Here is a 23,381-nt window from a genome sequence, read left to right as displayed (position 1 = left end):
TTATTTTTTTATTTTTTTTTTTTTTTTTGAATAGGGTTCAAATCATCCAATGGAGAAATAGCATAATACTAAGTTAAGTGTGGCATGAGGATGCTCAGGTGGATGAGTGGCTTTACCCTTAGAGATAGGATACGAAATAAGCATATACGTGAAAAGGTTGGAGTAGCTCCAGTAGAAGATAAGATTAGAGAGAGTCGCCTTAGATGGTTTGGTCACATAAAACGGTGGCCTTGCGATGACCCGGTTAGGAGAGTAGAGGTATTAGATTTGACTTATGTTAAGAAAAGTAGGGGTAGACCTAAAAAGACTTGGTTAGAAAATATTAGGAATGACCTTTCTTTATTAGATTTAAACGAGAATTTGACTTTTAATAGGACATAATGGAGAAAAAGGATTCATGTAGCCGACCCCACGTAGTTGGATAAAGGCTTGATGTTGTTGTTGTTGTTGTAGTAGTCCGACTCCTTGATAATAAGGGCAGATTGTGGCAATCTATTTCCTTTTCTTTTTAGTTATCATTGACTCAACAAAAATCAACATTAGCCTTAGGCTGCTTGAATTGTCATACAAGTCCCTTAGTAAACTGAGAGATTTCAAGCTGCCATGTTATAGAAAGCGCAGCTGCCAATTTCTAGAAAGCGCAGCTGACTGGATACTCCGCAGGAGAATCTCAACAATATTAAACAATGCTTTAATTATGTCCATAGCAAAAATAGCAATAATATGAGCAACATTTAAAAGAAGCGTTTATTATTTACTGTAGCCTGAAAACTGGACAAATGATTCCAAAATCCAAAGTATACCCATAACAACATAACTTCAACAAAGAAAAAAAACTCATGCAAGCAAAAATTTGGGACAACCCGCAAATTTTTGTGAGCAAAAGAGAACTCTTCCTAGGATAAAAGAAAATATATAAAATACTCAAAAATAGACAAAATACGACAACAACAAACTTTATAAATAAAACATAACGCTTACAACAAAGGACGCTTACAAAAGGACTTACAAACTTCCAAAACATAAATTCCTAAAACTGCATTTCATCCATTGAGAATAAGGATACAAGTGGGGTAGATACTTGCGGATAGAAAAAAGAGGTTAGAAGACTAGACGAAGTATAGCTCGCAAGCTATAGAGTGGAGAGGAAGGTGGAGGACATAGCTTGCAAGCTATTGCAAAGAAACCCGCATGTTTTATCCAAAAATCATCATCACAACCAACCTTTTTTTCAATACAAAACACCACATATTTATAGGAGAGAAAGGGGAGACAAACAACCACTTGAAACCAATTAATTAATTAAGGGCTAGAGGAAGGCCAAAAGACACCACAAACAGCCCCCAAAATCTGCACAGAAAACAAGAATAAAAGCCATGGGAAACCCAGCCAGCAAGCCACGGGAAGCCCAGCCAGGAAGCCACGGGAAATTAGCCAGAGAGGGACCGAGGAGCTAACTCAGGAAACGGGGCAGAGGATTCACGGGAAAGCAGCCAGGGAGAAATCCCAAAAGACAACAAGCCCACAACAATAAATCACAAGGAAGAAACCAAAGAGACACAAAAATGGGAAGGAACAACCAAGGGGGAAGAACCAAATTCATGCAAATTAATGAGGTATCATTAGATCAAGCATTAATGAGCTTAAAACTAAGTAGAATCTAACTTTTTTAGCTCAAAACCAAGCAGCCAAAGCCCACCCGAAAGCAGCCAAGGCCCCAAACAAAGAAACAGCAAACAACCCAAGGACAAAAAGAACCCAAGTTGATTAGACTGCCCCTTTGCCTACATCAAAAACCCATTTAGAGAAGGAAAATTGTGATCAAAAGCCCAAATAGAGCTTTAAATGCAATACCAAAAACACTTCCATTAACAAAGAAAAACATTAAACCAATAGTTTGCTTAATAATAAGAGTTCTCAAAACTAGGAGCGGATCATAGACGGCATAAAATTCCAAAAAGTGTCAGTTACCAAATATTGCAGGACTCCTAACGTGCTCATAGTTTCTAGCACTTTCGCCCAATACAGTTCTTTGCATATTAGAAGCATTTTCAACAATTTTGCTGCAGGAAAATTCAGATTATACAAATTAGGATGTTTCTTGAGGAAAAATCATGCATCTAACTGCTATCAAAAAATATAAATGAAAAGGAAACGTTCACAAGGTTATCTTATGTTTGGCTTATTATATTCAGCACAAACATTATCACATCAGATTTTTTATGCACTTTCTTGTAGAATATAGTACACAAATAAAATGTTTGTAAGGTTATTCAAACTTGTTTAGATGTGCATCTATATGATCAAAGAGAGCTAATAAATAGTTTATTCCTTTCATGGATAATACATGCATGTGAAAACTATTCCAAATGAGCTCTTACTTGTATTTTCCCATAATGTTGGATGATTCATCCTTTGGCTATTTGCTTTATGTATTTGATTTTTTCTTTTAGTTGCATTAAGCCAATTTTTGATAATTGCTCTTATTGTACTCATATCATCATCTTGTTAAACTGCTATGATTGGAAAAGAAAAAATCATACAATTGCAGAAATGATCTTCAGATGTAAGAAAGGAAAATTTTAAGATAATCCTCAAATGATAAAAGTGCTGAGTGTAAATTTTTCTTATATATGTTTGATATCAAATATTTATGAATTCATATATATTTTGAAAAAATACGTGAAGCAGAATTTTAACTTTTTATAACTATCCTATGGACTAAAAATAAAAGTATCTAGAGTTCTCCTAGATAAAAGAGTGAATTGGACTTTTACATCAAATGTTTTCAAGAAATTCAAATATTCGATAGAAGGAATTTCTGCTAATGTAAATGCAGCATTTTCTGTGTTCTATCAATATCTTGTCAATACACATATCATCTTTCTAGAATATTAATTCGGAGCAATAGCTAAGCCTTCAAGATGACTTAGAGATTACAAGTTTGAAATATCTTTATATATTCAACTATTTGATGTACATGATCCAGTGGGTGCGTAATGCCCTATAATACCATGATTTTCCAAGTCACCATGCCTGCATGGCATCCATGTTCCGTGTAGGCTTGTGTACTTCATAGAATGAAGAAGGCATACATGAAACCATTTATGATGAAAATGACCAAATGAGAGGCTGCTAAAAAAATAATTTAATTTAAAGGACTTTCTGAAACATAACGAAAATTTGAATGACATATGATGAAGTTTTAAGGGGGTTCTTAATCAAATTTTACACCCTACACTTAAAAAATTAAAATTAATCCTTGACTTTGTAACCAAACTTCAACTGTGCACGTAGTAATAGAAAAGAAACCATCGCTACATCATATAAAGTACTGCCATAGGCACTGTGCATGAAATTTTTGCAATGAGAATGCAAACTATTCTGAAGGGCAGTGCTACACGACTAAAGGATTTATGAAACTATCATAAACATATTACAACAGCTTTTCAAAATTAACGGAATAATGCAGCCGCCAAAAGAATCCTAAGGGACCTTTTAGATGGCGTCGGATTAGATAGAAAGTAAATGATGTGGAAGGGAAGTTGTTTCCGGTGTATGGTTCAAGTGCATTTATTTAACTGCAGTTCTAATTTTCTTCACAACTTTGTTGTAAAATAAATGTCAATAAATCAACTGCATTTGTATTACAAAGATTAATTTTATTATATTATTTTTGTATCAAATCAACAAACCATTAATATAAAAGTTATAATCAAGTTGTGCAAAGCAAATATATATCATCCATCAATTGCAAACTATTGACCATACACGAATTCAAAATGCTCACCAATCTCTCGGTTGAAAGCCGCATGTATGCTGCACCAATATAACTTTCACATATTATTCGAAAGTAAAATAAAACAAAAATGACTGAGCAAACTATGCTAACCTTATCCATAGAAGGTTTTTGAACAACAGACTCCCATCTTGCATCGTCCAAGTGTAAGAGCTCTACGCTTCCATTATCATCAGAAGCCTAAAAAATGAAAATTAGCAGTCTAGTTCAGGCTGATTACATCTTAATGGCAACATTTATAAATTGATCTATCTAGGTTGGGTTTAACATCACCACAAAAGAAAAACCTATTTTATTATTTCAAAAGCAAAATCTTAATGGCATAATCAATTTGAGACGTTAGGAAAGAAAAAATAGCATTTATCCATAACTATAAAAAAGGAAAAAAAAAAAAAAAATATCACCCTTCGCCCTAAAGGGAGTGAGTAAATATTCATTGCCTATCACCTCCACTTGGATTTCTAATAAAAATTAATAAAACAATAATCACATTAAAAAGAAGAAATAACAAGAACAAAATTACAGGAAGTTCCTGCGAAATTGTACCCCACAATAATAATGATATTGAATGACACAAAAATGCAGTCTGCCGCACAGGTGTAACATAACATCGTACTTCCCTACATGATAGGTATTAGTGAATCAATATGAAAAAAGATTAATTAATTACAACTTCAATTTGAAGAAGATATTGTCAAATACCATCCCAGCCATCCCTTCCCTCTTGATCCCATGGCCAGCATGGGGAATCATGGGAGGCTCAACTGGATCTAACAACTACCATCACAGCCAACCCAATCACCCCTTCAGTTTTGATCCCATGGCTAGTGTGGGGATCCGTGGGAGGCTCACCTGGATCTGTCAACTACCATCACAACCAACCCAATCACCCCTTCCCTTTTGATCCCATGGTCAGCATGGGGATCTGTGGGAGGCATACCTGAATCATGCCAATCTCCTTCCATATTTGGATGACTGTATTAGTGCAATTATGCATTATTCTGTAATTATTTATTTTCTTTGATTATTTGTTCTCACTACACATTTGCAAGTGTTAGAGATATTTTGGATGATTTAGGTAGTAAGCAAAGATGTAATGTTGTAATCATTTTGTTAGATCTAATTTTTTTTTTTATTAAGAGTTATTTTAGTAAACTTTGGGAACTACTTTCTCTCATTTTTAATGCTTAGCTATATGATTTGGCTTATGGTGGCTTCTTCTACACTTTGTTTAATCAACAAGTAGATAATCCCATTCATATTAAGCTTGACCGTGTAATGATGCATAGCTATGTGTTTTTCCTAACTCTTATTACTTGGTTAAGGAGCCTCTCTATTCGAATCACTCTCCAATTATCCTCAAGGACTTCCTCAATCACTCAAAACATCTTAGGTTCCAATTCAAAAAATTTTGGACTAATTTTAAGGAGAATTCGGATATACTCCTTAAAGTGTTTTTGGAACCTTGCATTGCTAACCCATTGGTGGATTTCTGCACCAAGCTCAAGAAGTTTAAAACCGGCATTAGGAAGGAGCATTTGGACACTTCTTCTACCATTGAAGACTCTTTGAAAGACCTTACTAATCAGCAAAAAGTTACTCTCTCTCTCTCCCTCTACTAGATGCTGACCCTAATAATCCAGATCTTAACTACACTCTTAAATATCTAAAATTTAAAATTATTGAGACTTCCTCCTCTTGGGCCTCATGGATTATTTAACGTGCCAAAGCTAAGTGGCTTAAGAATGGTGATGATGATCTCAAATTTCTATACTCCAAAATATGAATAAGGAAAAATATCAATGGAATCTCTGTTTTTGTGGCTTTGGATGGGAGTTCTAGCAACTTATCTAATTTAAGTCAAAGAATTTCTCAACATTTTCATAAACTTTATTATCCTCCTACCTGCCCTACACCAGATGTCAAGTTGTAGACCTGTTGAAATTGAGGAGATGACAACTACAACCTCTACTATTGAAATGGAGTTAGAAGATGTGAATAGTTCAACTAGTTCAGGCGAAGAAGAGAACGAGGATGAAAGTGAAGATACCCTTGAGAGCGATGAAAATAGTTTTGATGATTCTGATTAGTTTTGTAATTTAGAATTGTAGAATTTTAATGTTTTGTAATATTTTGAATTCTAAGAAATGAAATTGTTATTTGCCAGCTTGTATTTTATTAACTGCTTTTTGTAATTCATTAACTGTTTTATTAACTGCTTGTCGTAATTCATTACCTGCTTCATTAACTGCTTTATTAACTATTTTTTTTAATGCTTTAGTAATTGTTTTTCAATACTTTAGTAATTATTTTTTTTTAATATTGCAGATGGCTTCAGGCGACGATCCTCCTCGTAAATCATTTGCCTCAAAGTTCCGCCGGAAGAAGATTACTGCTAGCAGACCCACACAGGCTGAGGTAGGTGAGGGGCCTTCAGTTCCACCAGATCTACTTACACCACCACCGCCACCACCTGCCAGGAGCCAGCAGCATTCACCAGAGCAGGGTCAGGGACATTTAGATCCACCTCCTGTTGTACCTCCATACTTCCCTGGCCACTTCCCTCCTCCCAGCTCGACGAGTCCTCGCTTCCCCTCTCCAGATCAGACACATGCTTCTCCATTCTATCCATATTACCCCCCACCATCATCACAGGGATGATTTCGTACGAGCTAGAGAAAGTCGGCAGTCCACTGGCGAGGGATCATCTTCTGGATCGGCCCACATTTCTGAGTATCAAACATGGTCAGAAGTTGTTGGTGGAAGACAGAGGGGGAGGGTATATGGCATGGGTTCACAGGCTTTTGCTATTGAGGGCAGTTCATACACCTATGCATTTCATGATCCAAGTGGAGCTGAAGAATCTGTAAGCGAGAGGGTTGCAGCGCTTACTAGAGAGATTGAAGAGATGAAAAGGGTTCAATCTAGAGAGATTGAAGAAATGAGAAAGGTTCAGCATGAAATGCAAGCAGAGTTGCAATCCTACAGAGCTGAAAAACAGAGGAAGAAGGACCAACAGGAGCAGCCATCTGCATACAGTGAGGATACAGATGAGGATTAGATATTTTTTATGTTTGATGATTGTATTAATTAGAACTTGTGAACTTGTGATTGTAACCTTATCATGAACTTACTTCTGAACTTGTGATTGTAATCTTATGATGAGCTTGTGATTGTATTTATAATTTATGGTTTTGATGAATATAGCGGCGTGTTGTCCAAAATATCTTGCTCTTTCTGCAGGTTTAGACTTTAGGGTGAACCTCCCTCAAATAGAGGGGATGCTGTCAATTTTTTTTTGCAGGTGCTACAGGTTTCCGGCGGCCAACCGGCGGTTTGGCCGCCGGAAACTACGATACCGGACGGCCAATGACAAGCTGCCGGTAATGGCATTACACCGCCGGTTTATTACCGGCGGTTACTGACGGCCCCCGGCGGTGTTACGGTGGACATCCGGCGGTGTACATCGTCGGTTATACCGACGGCTCGAACCGTCAGCAATCGCCGGTAAATGAACCGGCAGTTTAAGAAACAAACGACGCCCACCTAAACCGCCGGAAGACCGTCGGTAATATGACTGCCGGTCAGCCGTCGATCAGATAATCGGCGGCGTAACGGCCGGAAAACCGCCGGTTCCAAATCCGGTTGTCACCGGCGGTATGCGCTGCCGGAAAACCGCGGCCAACATAAACTGCCGATAAATGTTTCCTACGCGATTTTTTCAGGCGGCTTAAATACCGCCGCAAAGCCGCCGGCAATCCATAAAACTGCCGGTTAATCTATAGTAACTGCCAGAAAAAACCGCCGAATTTCGGCGTTTTTCCTGTAGTGAATACCTTCCCAAGCATCCTAGTTGTCCCTTCCCTCTTAATCCCATAGCCAGTGTAACACTCAAAAGTTTGACATAAAGAAAGCATACAATTAGCCCCAAAATTTTCCCCTATTTTCTCCCACATATAAAAATGCCAAATCTAATTACATTAAATTCTATTTTAAATTTTGAATATTTTGATATATAATTATAAATAAGAATTCATTTAATAGCTTAATAATAATTAATTAACAATTTGATTTCATTTAATAAAATGTTATTTGTTAACAAATATTAATTAAAGCAACTATTAATTACTGTAAACACTGCAATAATTACATTAAAACCAACATGCAATGGACTGATGATTGGGGATCACATGGCTAGTGAAAAGAATGTTGACATGTACATAATACAAAAAAAAAAAAAAATTCAACTCAATATCACTGCATACCTGTTAATTGCCGTAGTTAACGGTGCTCGCACGACCTTTGTACAATGATATCTTACGAAGTTGCGCAGATCTCGCGGTTCGAACATCCTCCGTAGTCCTACGCACATCGATGCCGACGCCGCTCTTCGCACGTCGTCTTGCTTGCGTCGTTAAAACATGAAGAGACGAAGCCTTCGATTGCTACTCACTTACAAATTGAAACTCTATCTCTCTTCCGCTCTTTCCCTTCTCCTTCATGCAAACACTTTCTCCCGAAAACTCTCGGTCTCCATGCCCTAACTCCACTGCAGATCTCCCCACCTGCTCTTTCCCCACTGTCGAAATAACGATTAATTCCCATCTCCTGCCCTGGGTCGCAAATCAGACCTCTTAACCAGCCAGCTTCATACACCTCACCGTTCGTCTGTTGAAATCAGAAGTGATGACGATAGCTCACTTGCCGTGAAGGTAATCATCTTCCTTCCCTTCCCTTCCCTTCCCTTCACGCACTTCTTCGGTTGATTCCCGTGTGTTTGCCGAGCAAAAAGGGGAGAAACAGAGGATTTAACTCGGCTGTGAGATTTAACCTTCCTTGTTTTAATAAGATTTAGCATAAATCCTACATAATTCTTGCCTAAATCCTATAGCCCGACAGTCCCTGTATAAAATCCTGCTTCATTCCTGTGTCCAAAATGCCCGTTTAAAAATAATTGTGATTTATTATAATTAATTCTTTTAAATAATGATTAATTATAGTTAATCAAAATTAGTTTTAGTTAATTATGATTATGTTTCTTTAATTATAACTAATTTGTATTAATTATGATTAATTTAAGTTAATTACAATTAGTTTTAAATTAATTATGACTAATTTTCAAATTGTGATTCATTTTTAGTTAATTATAATTATTTTTTAATTAGTTACAATCAATTTAAGTTAATTATAATTAGTTTTGTAATTAAGATTTATTTGACTTAATTATAATTAATTTTAATTAAGTATAATCAAATATTATGAATTAAAATTAATTCTAATTAATCATTATTATGTATAATTAATTTTAGTTAATTATATTTAATTTTTATTAATCATCATTAATTATAATTAATTTTCTGTTAATTAAAATTAATTTTAGTTAATTATGATTAATTTTCATTAATTATAATTAATTATTCTTAATTATAATAGGTTGTCAATATGTATATATTTCTCTCACCTCTGCCGTTGACTCATGCGTAAGGTATAAAATTGTAAATCTCATCCTCGACACACGTGACGAGCCGGCGAACCTCCTATAGGCGCTCTTGTAGCACGGTAGGAGGGAATCCAGTACGACACGTGCAACGAGGCGGGTAGGCCTTATAGCTGACGAGCTGACGAACCTCCTATATGCGCTCTTATACACACACTTGTAGCGTGCTAAGGGCAACCTTAAGTACCCGTACGCACCTCAGTGTCCGTGAGGAAAAAAAACTGTTGATTTTTAAGCAGGTACCTTGAAGACCCATACACTCTCTTATAGTGTGGTGGGATTAAAGACTATGGTCGCGGCTCTTGTAGCGTGGTGAGATTGAAGACTACGGTCGCGGCTCTTGTAGCGTGGTGGTATGACCCGGCTCCCCACATTTCCCACAATGGGAGATATGTCAGGATGATGCCGAAATTCACAGCTAATAGAGGACATGTACTTGAGCACAAACACAAAACATAAATAAATGCATAGTGAATTTAAATGAAGCGTAGTGAACCAGACTTGAACTGAACAGGAAGATACCTTGAAGACGCATACACATTCTTGTAGCGTGGTGGGATTGAAGACTACGATAGAAGTGTCTAAGAAGACCTACCATACACGCTCTTGTTATGTGCTAAGTGTAAAACAAAAAAAAGTCAATCGTAAGCGTTGCACGCATTTTGGGAGAAAGTGTAGAGGAAGAGGGGTGATGGGAGGCTTCGGGCGGCGGCTTTGGTGGCGGTTTCCAGTGGCCAATCTTGGGAGAAAGTGTAGAGGAAGATAAGGGAAGACAAAGGTATACTTTAAATTAAAAATTCCTCCATTTCTCTCATGGTTTTTCTAAGGAGAAAATTCTAGGGTTTTACAAAAACATAGAATTTCTTTAGGAAATTGTTAGAGGATGTTAGGGAAAGTATTTTAACCCCAAAAATGAGGTTTTCCCCAATTTTTTTTGAGATTAAAAGGTTAGGATTTTTCATGTTTTAGGATTTCAAGAAAAATCCCTTAACGACTTTTGTTCCAAATGCTCTTGGGAACATTTTTAATGAATGAAAGTTAGTATTTGCATGAAAATTGTAAACTTTATATTTTTTTATTAAAATAAATTTGAAAATGATTTAATCTAATTACTAATTAAGTTTAAGGGAAACTTTGACATAATTATAATGTGGAAAAAATGAAATTTAAGTTTCCAAAACTTTGAGTCATTAGTAAATCTGAAAATGCAAATTAATGATCATAAAATATTTAGGTGACTACTAGGTAAATTAAATTCCTTTATAAGAAATGAATTGAGTTTATGTTAGGTTTTTCATAGATTTTAGAAATGGAAGAGGTGGAAGTGGAAGAGGAAAAGCATTAAGGAGTTAAACTAATATCCTCGCATGCCTGATATTTTCTTAAGATATGTACTTGTATTTAGATTAAATTCATGTTCCTAAACTTTCATTTATATGAAATAATGCATATGTTTAATTATTGAATTTTCCTTTTCATTTAGTCATCATATGTTAGAATTATCTTCATGTTATTATTCAATAAATGTTAAATTTTGTATTTATACTTATTGTTACAGTATATATTAAGCTTATACCCCTGTGATTATTAATGTAAGTTTAAGTAAGGTGTCATGCTTTTAAATGAAATTTAAGTAGACATAAGATTGAGCATGAAACATTATTAGGAGAACATCTGAGTATTAAACAATTTAGGCAAGCATATATGAATTCCTAAATGAATTAATTTATATGATAAATATTATGATTGAATGCGAATGCTGATCCAAAGTATCAGCTAATAAATGTCCCTTCGGAGTAAAATGATAAATGAGCTCCTTGGAGCAAATTGGTAAAGGACACTTTGGAGTAAATGAAATGAAATGTTTGGTCAAATTTGATGGTGTACCTGATCAGTACAAAATACTGTTACTTCTAGGACGGGTGTATAAGTATATGATTAAGCATTTTATGCTTTTATGCACATAAGAATAAAGGAAAAGTTATGAATAAAAAAAAGTTATGAAGAATAGAAAAGTTAAAAGAAAATTGAGCATGTAAAATTTTATACAATATATACATACCCAAATGTCAAGTATGATTATTATTTTATTGTAATTCTTTTGAATTAAAGTTTCAGTGCTACCAAATGAAAAATTTCATGCATAATATCCTCTTTTTCTTGCTTCCTAAATTTATACTAAATATTTGTTACCCGTTGAGCGTTGGCTCACCCATGTTTGTGGGAAATGATTTTCAGGAGAACCTGTAAAGGATTAATGGCAGAGAGACCGGTTACTTACCAACGTAGAGCAGTTCAAGGAAGCAAGTTTTTTATTGATAATTTTTGTAATGTGTTAAATGGTGTGTTACTGACTACTGTACTGATTTCATGTTATGTTGTTAACCTCTGAATAATACCCAAAAGAAATAAAAATGGAACCATACCGTAGCTCTGCTTGGATCCCGCAAATCCTGCCGAAGTTCCGTCGAGGCACTGTGGAGCAGCGCCGAATGGGTCACCTCCCGTAAAACGAGCGACTCGTCTCGATCGAGAGCCCATTCTCATCGTTAAATACCAGACCTCCACAACCTCTCGGTTCCCGCTACTTCCACGAGCTCTCTGCTCTCCCCGACTCCACACGTCGAATCCTTGCAACCCGACGACCTCTGCCCTAATCCCGACCTCACTTCTCCCATACCCGAAACCTTCCTCCACCAATCCTCTGCCCGTGCCGATTCCAAGCAGAGAGAGAGAGAGAGAGAGAGAGAGAGAGATCCCTACCTCCTTCATAAGCTCCGGCCTCTACCTCCGCCTCGCTCCTCCGATCAAAACCCGAAGCAACAGCGATAGCTTGCTTGTGGAGGTAGCGATCGTCCTCCCCTTCGCACGCTTCTCGGCCAAATCCCGTGCCTAACAGCCCTTATGGGCATTTTTTTATGTTATATTTATTTTTGTTTATTATTATTATTATTAATTATTATTATTTATCTATTTAGTTATAATTATTTTTAATTATGGTTTAATTATAATTACATTTTAATTAATTATAATTAATTAAATATAGTTATAATTAATTATAATTAATTATTATTATTAATAATTAATCACAACTAATAAAATATAATAAAATGGACTCTAATCAAATGACATTGGACAATGAATTTGATTGAACATTTTTGACTGAAACTTAAACTTGTATCTTGAGTCTCATTTGATTCAAAATCAAGTAGAACTTGATTTGAATAATGACATCAAAGCTCCAATGGAATGATAAGGAGTTGTCACATTAATTTAAAGGATAATCATCTCAATTTGAATAAACATGCAAGTGGGATGATGATATGCTAACAGAATATGCTTGGGGGAGTTATAATGGGTATCACTTAAATACAACAATCAAGCTTCAAGAAGATACATCAAAGGAAATGATCAAATGCAAATAAATAATAACTTGTAGGTGGACAACAGTGTTGTAAATAGAACTTACTCGTAAGCAATGGTGGAATTAAAGCGGCCCAAGCTCTTCAATCAAATTAGTACCCATACAATGATATCTACATACAAAATACCAAATGACTACAACAAATGCAAGTATTCACGATCCACTGTCTAAGACATGTGGTACACCCAATCCATTGTACACAAGGTACAAAGCGACTATATCAAATGCAAATTCTTATGAGTTACAGTGGGAAATTCCTCGTACGTACAACAAATTATCTGCAAGCACCTACAAATATAAAGAAGGAGATTCGTTAGTGCACTACGATCCACTTGTAGAAAGCAACAAGTAGTGCACGATAGTCTACCTGTATGAACCAGCGAACAACTCAATCCCTGAGCTTCTACGCCATGCGCCACCAGATCTGCAACCTCGGTACAAGCAGACAGAAGGCGTCTACAAATGATTTCAAAGTACCCCCGCACGTGCACTATAGTTTGTATACACATAGGTACACTAAAAGGGGTAAATACAATTAAATACCCGCATGAGCCCCGACGAGCGTGTTATAGAAATATACGTGACGTCTAGGAATGTTGCGCGAGTTATCAAATTTTGAACCCGATCTTCATAAGCAAGTAAGTAGGAGTCGACAAGGTTCAATAAATAATTACAAAATGCCCCCAAACACCTGCATGGGCCCCGACGAACGTGTTATTGGTACACACGTGACGTCTAGGGATGCTGCGCGGGTCAATAAGTGAATTCTTGTTCGAACCAGATCCTTCTAGACGGATCAATAGGAGTCGACAGAGTTCGAACCCTTCAAACAAATACACGGTTGTGGAGACCAGTGTATTTGTTTCAATGCATTCATATTAAATCTTCAAGGCCTACAATAATGAGAATTCAATATCAAGGGCATAAAGCCTACGAAATTCGATCCTCTATCGATAATTTAATAGAGTCGACAAGATTCAATCAATAAAAGAGAAATGACCCCGAACACCCCAATGATGGCCGTATTGATTGGTTATCTCAACCAGAGGGGTTCACAAATACTTTTAAATTCCATCCAAATGCCCGAAAATCTAAACTCCACAAAGTTCAAAAACTCAAAAAGTCTCAAAATCCCAAAAATATTTAAAATTGAAATAAATCCATAAAAAAACTTAAAGCAAAATCCATCCACCCTCCGCAACAGTTTGTCGGGACGGACAAATTAAGGTTTACTTCAGCTCACAAAGAGCCAAATGCCTAGTCGAAAAATATCACTAGGATCCATTCTCAAACAATCTCTTGTCAGTAAGGACGTGGTACGTGTCCTATAACCGGCAGTTTCACCGCCAAATGGCACTGCAGGTAAACGGTTATGACCCGGGGCCCTATGAACGGAGTGGTTTTGCCGCCAAATGGCACCACAGATAGCGGTTATGGCCAGAGCCAATACGCTCCTTATTGGCGTTAAATCCTTGAGACATGAATCAATAGGATATGATCGATAGGGTACAGAGCCCTTTGTTAGCTAAGGTGGATTCTAATTTGTCCCCTTAGACAAACATTCTTGACCCAGGTCCCCTTGGAGGAAGCAACCCATGGCTGCTGACAAGGATCCTTCTGTTAGGTTGGGTCGATAACTCCTCTGACTAAGTAGACCAGGGACCATGATGGCCCGGGGGGACCATGATGGCCCGGGATGACGGAACCATGGGATCTTGATCGGGTCTATCATCCATTCCCCCACCATCCTCTTTAAATGCTAGGTGGTGAAATTTCATATTTTAAATATCAAATAAGAAATTTCACCACCTAACACTTAAAGCGGATAGTGGGGGAATGGATGATAGACCCGATCAAGATCCAATGGTTCCGTCGTCCCGGGCCATCGTGGTCCCTGGTCTACTTAAACAAAGGAGGTAGTCAACCCAACCTGACAGAAGGATCATTGTCGGTAGCCATGGGTTACTTCGTCCAAAGGGACCTTGTAGACCTGGGGTGAATATTTGAAAAAGAGGACAAATTTGAATCCTTCTTAGCTGACAGAGGGCTTTGTTCCCTGTCAATCATATCCTATTGATTCATATCTCAAGAATTTGATGCCAATAAGGATCGTATCAGCTCTGGCCATAACCAGTATTTCGTGGTGCCATTTGGCAGCAAAACCACTCGGTTCAGAGGGCCCCGAGTCATAACCGTTTATCCTGCAGTGTCATTTGGCAGTAAAACCGCCGGTTAGAGGACACGTACCACGTCCTTACTGGCAAGAGATTGTTTGAGAATGGATCCTAGTAATATTTTCGACTAGGCATTTAACTCTTTGTGAGCTAAGGTTAACTTAAATTTGTCCACCTCGGCAAGCTGTTACGGAGGGTGGATGATTTTTGCTTTAAGTGATTTGACGGATTTATTTCAATTTAAATATTTCAGATTTTGGATTTTTTGAACATTTTGAGTGGCATTTGAAATCATTTGTGAACCTATCCGGTTGAGATTTGCATTCAACACGGCCATCATCGAGGTGTGGGGTCATTCATTGACTAAACATTGTCGACCCTATCAGCTTGCCGATAGGGGATCGGGTTTCATAGGCTTCATCCATTTGTTTGTGAATTTCCTTTGTTAAAGGTCTTGAAGGCATAATATGAATATACAAGATAAATATTCCGGTCAATTTTGTGACCGCATATTTATCCGATGATTCAAACCCTGTCTACTTTTATTTACTTGCTTAGGAGGATTGGGTTTCATAGGCTTTATGTTTTTATTTAGTGAACTCTCTTGATTATAGGCCTTGAAGGCCTGATATAAATGTATTAAAATAAATACACCGGTTTCCACAACCGTGTGTATTTGTTTGAAGGTTCGAACCCTGTCGACTCCTATTGAACTACATGGAAGGATCGGGTTCGAACTTGAATTCACTTATCGACCAGCGCAGCATCTCTAGAAATCACGTGTACCAATAACACGCTCGCCGGGGCCCATGCGGGTCAAGGTCATATTTTTCCCTATAGTGTACCTATGTGTATACAAACTACGGTGTAGGTGCAGGGGGATTTTAAAATATTTTAGTTGTGCATGTAATTGCAATTTGAATGCACATAATATTTCATTTGAGATATTATGTACGCCTTCTATCTGCTTGTACAAGTGTTGCAGATTCGGTGGCGGGTTGTAGCAGCTTGTGGATTGAATTGTTTGCTGCCTTGTACAGGTAGACTGTCGTGCACTACTTGTTATTTTATGTAGGGGCATTGTAGTGCTCTAACGAATCTCCTACTTTGCTCGTAGGCGACAAAATTTCAAGTGGTGATGTGTCTACTTTAATTAGGGGTCGTACAACTCGTGACACATAAGAGTGCGTTATTTTGTTTCTTTTTGAAGACATATGTCCACGGGCTGTACGAGCCACCAAACTTTAACAGTTGACGCGCACGCTAGTTAGAGCACCCGTGACTTGCAATGTGACGGGCAATTTATCACAAAGAGTTCAATCGAAAAATTATCGGGGATGTGCGGGGATTCCTACGTGTTTACAATGAACACAAAAGCATTTTGTAGGAAATGTATTTTTTTTTTTACTTTTACTCTTACTTTTACCCCCTCTTTCCGTATTCACTTGTATTTAAACCCGTATTTACTTTCATATTTACGTTCGTATTTCACCTACTAGTGAATACTCTAGGAATCCAATGCTAGAGCCTCGAAATGACATCTTAGGATCCTAAGTAGATGGGGCCCGCAGGTGTACCTTTTCCGTCCTTTAGCAAAGGATCCTAGGCTGGTGGGGCACACAGGTGTACTTTCTCTGTCTTGTAGCAAGAGGATACTAGGCTAGTGGGGCCCGCAAATAATGTGAATACAACATTATAAATATGGAGGAGATGCATAAGTGGGATAATTTCTTTCTGGGGCTTTAATTGTCGAGATGCATAAGCAATCACCTTTTTATTCTGCATTAGAACACATCCCAAGCCCTTCAAAGATGCATCACTATAAATCTGAAATCCTTCTGTTCCTGAGGGAAGTGTCAATACTGGGGCTGTCGTCAGATGCTTTTTCAATGCCTGAAAGCTTTTCTCACATTCAGTTGTCCATTCAAATTTTAACTCCTTTCTCATTAGTTTAGACAAAGGCATAGCAATCTGTGAAAATCCTTTAACAAATCTTCTGTAATATCCTGCGAGTCCAAGAAAACTACGAACCTCTGTAACATTCTTTGGTGTTGGCCATTCCATAATTGCTTTTACTTTCTGTGGGTCTACAGAAATCCCTTCACCACTGATAATATGCCCCAAGAAGGAAATACTTTTTAGCCAAAATTCACATTTTGAATATTTTGCATATAGTTGATTTTTCCTCAATGTTTCCAAAACTATCCTTAATTGTTGAGCATGCTCTTCATCAGTCTTCGAGTATATCAGAATATCGTCAATGAAAATGATCACAAACTTATCTATGTAGTCTTTAAAAATCCGATTCATCATATCCATAAAAATAGCAGGAGCATTTGTCAACCCAAAAGGCATAACTCTAAACTCAAAGTGACCATACCTGGTCCCAAAAGCCGTCTTACTGACATCTGCTTCTTTAACTCTCACTTGATGATATCCTGATCTTAAATCAATTCTGGAAAATACCGTGGCACCGGCTAACTGATCAAACAAGTCATCTATGCGGGGTAGTGGATATTTGTTCTTGATTGTCACTTTGTTCAGCTCTCTATAATCAATGCACATTCTCATGGATCCGTCTTTCTTCTTAACAAAAAGTACAGGTGCACTCCAAGGTGAATGGCGGGTCAACCCGGCAACCCGGCCGGGTCGGGTCCGGGTTGAAATGCTCGACCCATTTTTGCAAACGGGTCGGGTTCGGGTTGACCCATTTAAATCCGTGTCGGGTCGGGTTCGACCCGAACCCGACGGGTTGACCCGAATTGACACCCCTAATGCTTACCTATTCAGGTCTTTCGCCTTTACTGGTGCGGGCTTATCCCCCAACATATGACTTATATTCTCTTTCATTTCAAGAACATTATCATAATCATATCCAACGAATATATAAATTGGAATTAGTACATGTGTAATTCACATATGAAGCAATTGAACTATTTGAAAAAAAAACATGCTATCATGAGAAAGGGGATGTTAAACATGATAAAAACATCAAATTGAAATTTTATAAAGTTGTTACTATTTCTTATGCATCGTTGGGTATCTCACCTCGTCTTCTAGGGAAGTCGGGTAAATTCGTTCTCCTAAAGCCGGTTTTCCTTTCCTCTTGTACACCACCTCTACTAAACTTCTCCTCATTCAACTCAAATTCTTTTCTTTCTTCAAACACTATAATATTTTTTTTTCAGCTTTACTGTTTCCTGCAATAGCCCACTCCTGAAATTCAGCATCCAACCCTTGTTTTTCCTTTACTATTTTCTGACTTCTTCAGCAACTAGCAACAGCATTCCCTAATCCCTTATTACCTATATTCAGCAAACATTAAGTTTAACAAACATTGCATCAGCCCTACACAACTACAGTCTTTGTTTCCTTGATGTATTTCCTTACTAAATTCATTGTTGAATTCAGCAGCATCAAGGCCATCAAATATCATCAAATACTGAATTCAATAAACCCTACAACCTCAGATTCAATACTTACCTGATTTCAGCCATTCCAAATTCTGAATATTTCAGCTACACGCAACCACTTTTTCTATTCAATAATCCTCACGGCATCAGCTCACACCACTACAGTCTTTGAACTCCACAGAGAAAGGTGGGTGGGGAGGACATGAGACGAAGGGAAACTCTTTTTTTTTTCTAACTAATATATGAACTCATATATGCATATAATATATACTATTGATTTTCCCACTAACCTATTCCCTTAATGCCAGCCGTCGGATAACAGATCAGCCATTGCATGTAGGTTTAAGTGGCAAACCAAAATTCTGCTGCATTTAATGAAATGTCAGATAGGCTTAAAAACTAGCCCATGAATATAGAAGCAAAATTATACTGTAGAAAAAATTCTGGATCAAAATAAAAATTTACAATTTCACGAACATGAGATTAAAATATCTATATACATATAAATATTTTTATATGAGTGATAAAATAGGGACTGATTTTGGGAAATGATCATCTTACCTTTATTTTTTTGACTTTTTTTTTTGGGTATTACAGATACGAACTCCGGTAAGGCCGTTTGAATGTTTGAAAAGAAGTGGACAACAACCACAAGCCTTCATGATGTTGTTAGACAGCAATCTAGAACTCATAGGTGGCGGGATAGCAATAAGAGATTATGGAAATTACTGGACAGCAGTTCTGAGCATTAAAAACAATTCTGGACAGCCACCTATAGGGCTTAGGAAAACCTTGGACAGCTGTTGTGAGACGTTTGGAGCTTCTGGACAGCAATTAGTGATGTTCCAGGATGCAAGGCAACAAGTTGTTTGCTGAAAACTATTGACTGAGAGCAGGAATTTCCTAGGTTGGAGAGGGAGGCGTGAGGGGGGGAAGGCTGGCAGGGGCCGCTAGGGTTGGGAAGGAAGATGGAGATCTGATTTAGAGGTGGAAAAACGTAAATAGGAAAACCTGAAATTAATTTCAAGTTTTCAAAGAGAGAAAGGGAATTAATTTCGAACTCAACTAATTCCAAATTGGAATCAATATGGACCAGCAGTTAAGTGGCTAAGAGGGAATTTTAATTGGTATTAAAGGGTTAATTGGAGAGAGATATGGAGGGAGAGGGAGGAAGAAGAAACAACGAACCCGGACGCTTCCAAGATTGGTGGGTATTGCGTTTGCCCTTCACCAAGGGACTTTCTCTAAGTTTGATCCAAGAACCCTCAAACTCTCATAAGAGTAAAACGTAGAAATTTTATTCATCATCATCATTTCAAAATACAAGAGAACTAGCCTATAAATAGGCCTCATGAAAAGAAAGAAACAATGACTAAAATGTCCTTCAGGCTACAACACCACATGACCCCCCTAGGGGTAAAATGGGAAAACATAAATATAAAATAAACCAGTACATAAAACACATCAGAAAAATAAACTCTAGATCGTAGCCGCTAATCTCCGATGTCCTCATCACAGGAACTATCAAATCTTAATAAGTCACCAAGGAGTTTGCTCTTACTCGTTCATTTAATGCTAAGCTATTTAACGCAGTCAAGGGATTCATAGTCCCTAATTCACCAAGGCTGCTGAAAGAAAAGTCCAACAACTTTCCCTAACTACTCGTCAGCCAATAAGTGGTTTTTCCCAGAAGAACTTGTCATGAGTACTCACTGCCAATCCAGAACTCTCCCAAAGTTCCAGATTAACAGTCAATTGCAAGCCAGACTCACGCACTACACAAATAATTACACTGAGTCCGAACCGTCTACTTTCTACATAATACTACTATGTAGCCAATCCTATATTGTACATGGTCATCATCTATAAATAGATAGATACTAGTTGAGTGTGTAAAACCCGAAAATGCCGTCTAAGTCTTCGCACGCTTTTCAAAGCACCGCGACGAGTTTTAAGTGAAAATTTTGAGGTTGTCAGATTTCGACAGAAATAATTTTAGAAAATAGAGCATAAAATTCTAATCGTTTTGATGTATAGAACCCATGTCGGATTATGAGTATTTTGAGAATTATGAATTTTGGAAGTTTCTAAATGCCAATTCTACCCCTAAGTGTTTCTTAAGCAAAAATCTATTTAAATAAGGGCATTTGAGTCTTTTGGCATATCCCCTTTCTCCCTAAATGAACTAACCGAGCCCTCCCCATTCATTTCATGCGGCCCGAACCGAACGCGAGAGGGAGAAGGCGGACGGGTAGGCGGACGGGAGAGGAGAACGGGTGGCTTCGGCGGCGGATTCCGGCGGCCAACCTTGGGGGAAATCGTAGGGGAGACTAAGGGAAGACTAAGGTATGTGTTTAGCTTGAGTTTTCTCCTTCTTGCCTTGAGTTTTCTCTAAGGAATGAAAATTAGGGTTTAGAGAAAACTTGGATTTTCTTTGAGAAAAGTTTAGAGAATGATTAAAGGATGTTTCTAAACCTTAATGCGAGTTGATTTCTTACAAATATGAATTTTTGGAAGTTAGGGTTTCACTCAAAAATGGTTTTCTTTCAAAGTACATTCACAAAGAGGTTTCCTAATGATTCTTGGAAGATAATTATGGAATTTGATTTAAGTTTTATAAGAATAAATTGTGTTTTGTAAATTATGGTTTTGTAGAAATGAGAGTTTTCTTTGGGATAAGCTTAGAGAAAGGTAATGTGATGTTTTTAAAACCCTAATGTGAGTTACTTTTATGAAAATATGGATTTTTGAAATCTAGGGCATATCCGATTTTGTTTTTCTATCAAAATGCCTTTGTAGAAAAGTTTCTATTTGAGATTAGAAACTTTTTTTTGTGTAGACGGATTTCTTTTTGGGAGATATTTTGCATGCCCTAATAGTTAGGGTTTCTAAAGGCTAGAGTTAGGATGAAATTCTAATTGTAGTGAAAATAAAATGGAATTGGTATGGTTTAAGTGAGGGATTTTTATAGAAAAACCAATGTTTGAGATATTGAATAGTTACATGCTTAACCTAGGGTTTTTTTTTAGGTATGAGAGAGAAAACTTATATCTACACCTTATGTTTGCCACTTGTAGAGTTTGATTTCATAAATATATATATACATATATATATATATATATATTAAACTGTTATGAATGTTTCATACACATGTTACATGCAATTGAGGTTATCCCTTGAGGTATGATGTTTTAAAAAGGAAGAAAGGAAAGGTTATGGAAGGATTAAGCATTTGAGAGTTGAGGTAAAGGTATGCTTTTCTTTGAGCATAACTTGTTATATGATTGATGATTCTTTTGCTAAATTACTCAAAGCATGTTATAGTTTTCTCTCTTGATTCTATGTTTATTTGAATTTCCATTCTCACCTATTGAGTATAAGACTCACCCTCGTTCTGTGAATACTTTTCAGGAGGATCTAGGAAGGAGTAAATGGCCGACCAACCACCGCGCACTTACCGTCGTAGGGAGACGACGGGCGGCAGGTTCTTTTGTGTCTTGATGTTTTGGATAGAAAGATTAGAAATGGAATGTAAGAGAGAAATGTTACACTTGTGGATCCTCTTTTGTATCTTTTTGTAAACTTAATGCTAAATCCATCTATGGGTGATTCTTTTTGAATGAAAGAAAAGAAAAAGTTTATGTTTTGAGATTGCAGTGGCTCTTTCTTTATGTTGAAGCTTCATTTTGGAGTTATATTAATTGTTTTGTAAAGTTTCCTTTATCTTCTTTATGTCCGATCTCTGTTCCCGCCTCGCACTTGCGAGCTAACCGGGCCGGGTCGTGACAGAGTGCAACCATCATGCCGTTGTATGCTTTGTGCAAAACATTTTCCAATTGAAGTCTCTTTCAAAATTTTACTAAGATTCGCCTCATAATCTTTCTCTAACTTGATCACCCTTTCAATCATATTAGTAACTCAATTTGACTAACCCTTGTCTATCAAAGGAGTTTGATCGGGAGCTCTTTGGACAAGTTCAAATATAAGAATCAGAATAGACTTCTATGTAATTTCCCGCATATTATTTGCTCTTGATCCTTATCTCAAATAGGGCCTTGGTATCATTCCCCAGATAACATTGAATCCAACAACTGTTTCCATGCAAAATCATTCAAGGAAAAATTATTAATTAAACTAGTAATGTATAGTAGCATCACAGTAACAATACAATAGCAATAGAAATCTTAATTTAACGTTCAGTGAAAGCATCAGCTTGCTAAATAAATCTTAAAAAGCTTAAATCCAAAAAAAATAGATGGAATCATACCTTGTAACTGTTTTGTTGGGAGTCACATGAGTCAATAGATCCAGAATAAGAACTGCAACAAGCAAATACGGTATCACATCAGAAAGCAACGTTACTCATTCAAGTTCAAACATGCTTTGCAAATCTACAATCATATAACAAATCTATATCGTCATAACTTACCATATACCAACTGCAGGACAATTACAGATCCTGCGACGAAGAAGCCCATTGCCTTTATGGGCAGATTCCTTCAATATGTAAAATATCAGTGCAATTCCTGACTAAGAATTATATATCGAAGTTTCTATACAAGTCCTCATTACCTTTGACGTCAAACAATTATCAGGAACAGGATCTTGATCACAAAGGAAAGAAATAGAATCACATTTAGCTATCCTTTTTGTAAGCAAGGGGTTCAAGACTTCAACTTCACCTTCTGCAGTTATAGGTTGCAACCCGGAAAAATAGCATTCTGTGCTAGCAGAATTACAGGATGATAGCAGCTCATCGCCAAGATTGGCATCATAGTTTTGACAGAAAAAATTTGGCCGACCTTGAACATCAGAATTCTCATTATGCCAGTAAGTGAATACAGAACAAGACTGGGAAGGTTGAGCACTGGAAAAGTCTTTATCAAGTGCATTTCCATGATTGTGCTCAATATCCTTCGTCAACTTTGATTTGGGGACAAGTGGCTTGATTTCTTCAGCCTCGAATAAGTCCTCAGAATTATCTTTCATGAAACTGATATAGTTAGCACCTACTTGAGGTGGTTTAGCACATTGTTTAGAACTGGATTTATAAGGCTGCATCAAAGCATTAATA

The 23,381-nt window shown here is 37.1% G+C and overlaps 1 protein-coding gene across 1 annotated transcript in view; it reads right to left on the bottom strand.

Annotated features, from left to right (window-relative positions):
• Nucleotides 1-23,381, bottom strand: part of LOC110096620 (sister chromatid cohesion protein PDS5 homolog A-B) — a 184,686-nt gene that overhangs the window by 7,531 nt on the left and 153,774 nt on the right. Inside the window, exons 23-28 of the mRNA XM_028697710.1 lie at nt 22,880-23,362; nt 22,737-22,804; nt 22,575-22,626; nt 3,893-3,979; nt 3,791-3,819; nt 1,972-2,063 (exon numbers count right to left, since the gene is read on the bottom strand). Coding sequence (XP_028553543.1) covers nt 1,972-2,063; nt 3,791-3,819; nt 3,893-3,979; nt 22,575-22,626; nt 22,737-22,804; nt 22,880-23,362 — 811 coding nt within the window. The remainder of the gene's footprint in view (nt 1-1,971; nt 2,064-3,790; nt 3,820-3,892; nt 3,980-22,574; nt 22,627-22,736; nt 22,805-22,879; nt 23,363-23,381) is intronic.

The sequence above is a fragment of the Dendrobium catenatum genome, unplaced genomic scaffold (genome assembly GCF_001605985.2).
Source record: "Dendrobium catenatum unplaced genomic scaffold, ASM160598v2 fragScaff_scaffold_989, whole genome shotgun sequence".
Lineage (NCBI taxonomy): Eukaryota > Viridiplantae > Streptophyta > Magnoliopsida > Asparagales > Orchidaceae > Dendrobium > Dendrobium catenatum.
Note: the sequence above shows the minus strand (reverse complement) of the source record. Positions and strands in the feature narration are given on the sequence as shown.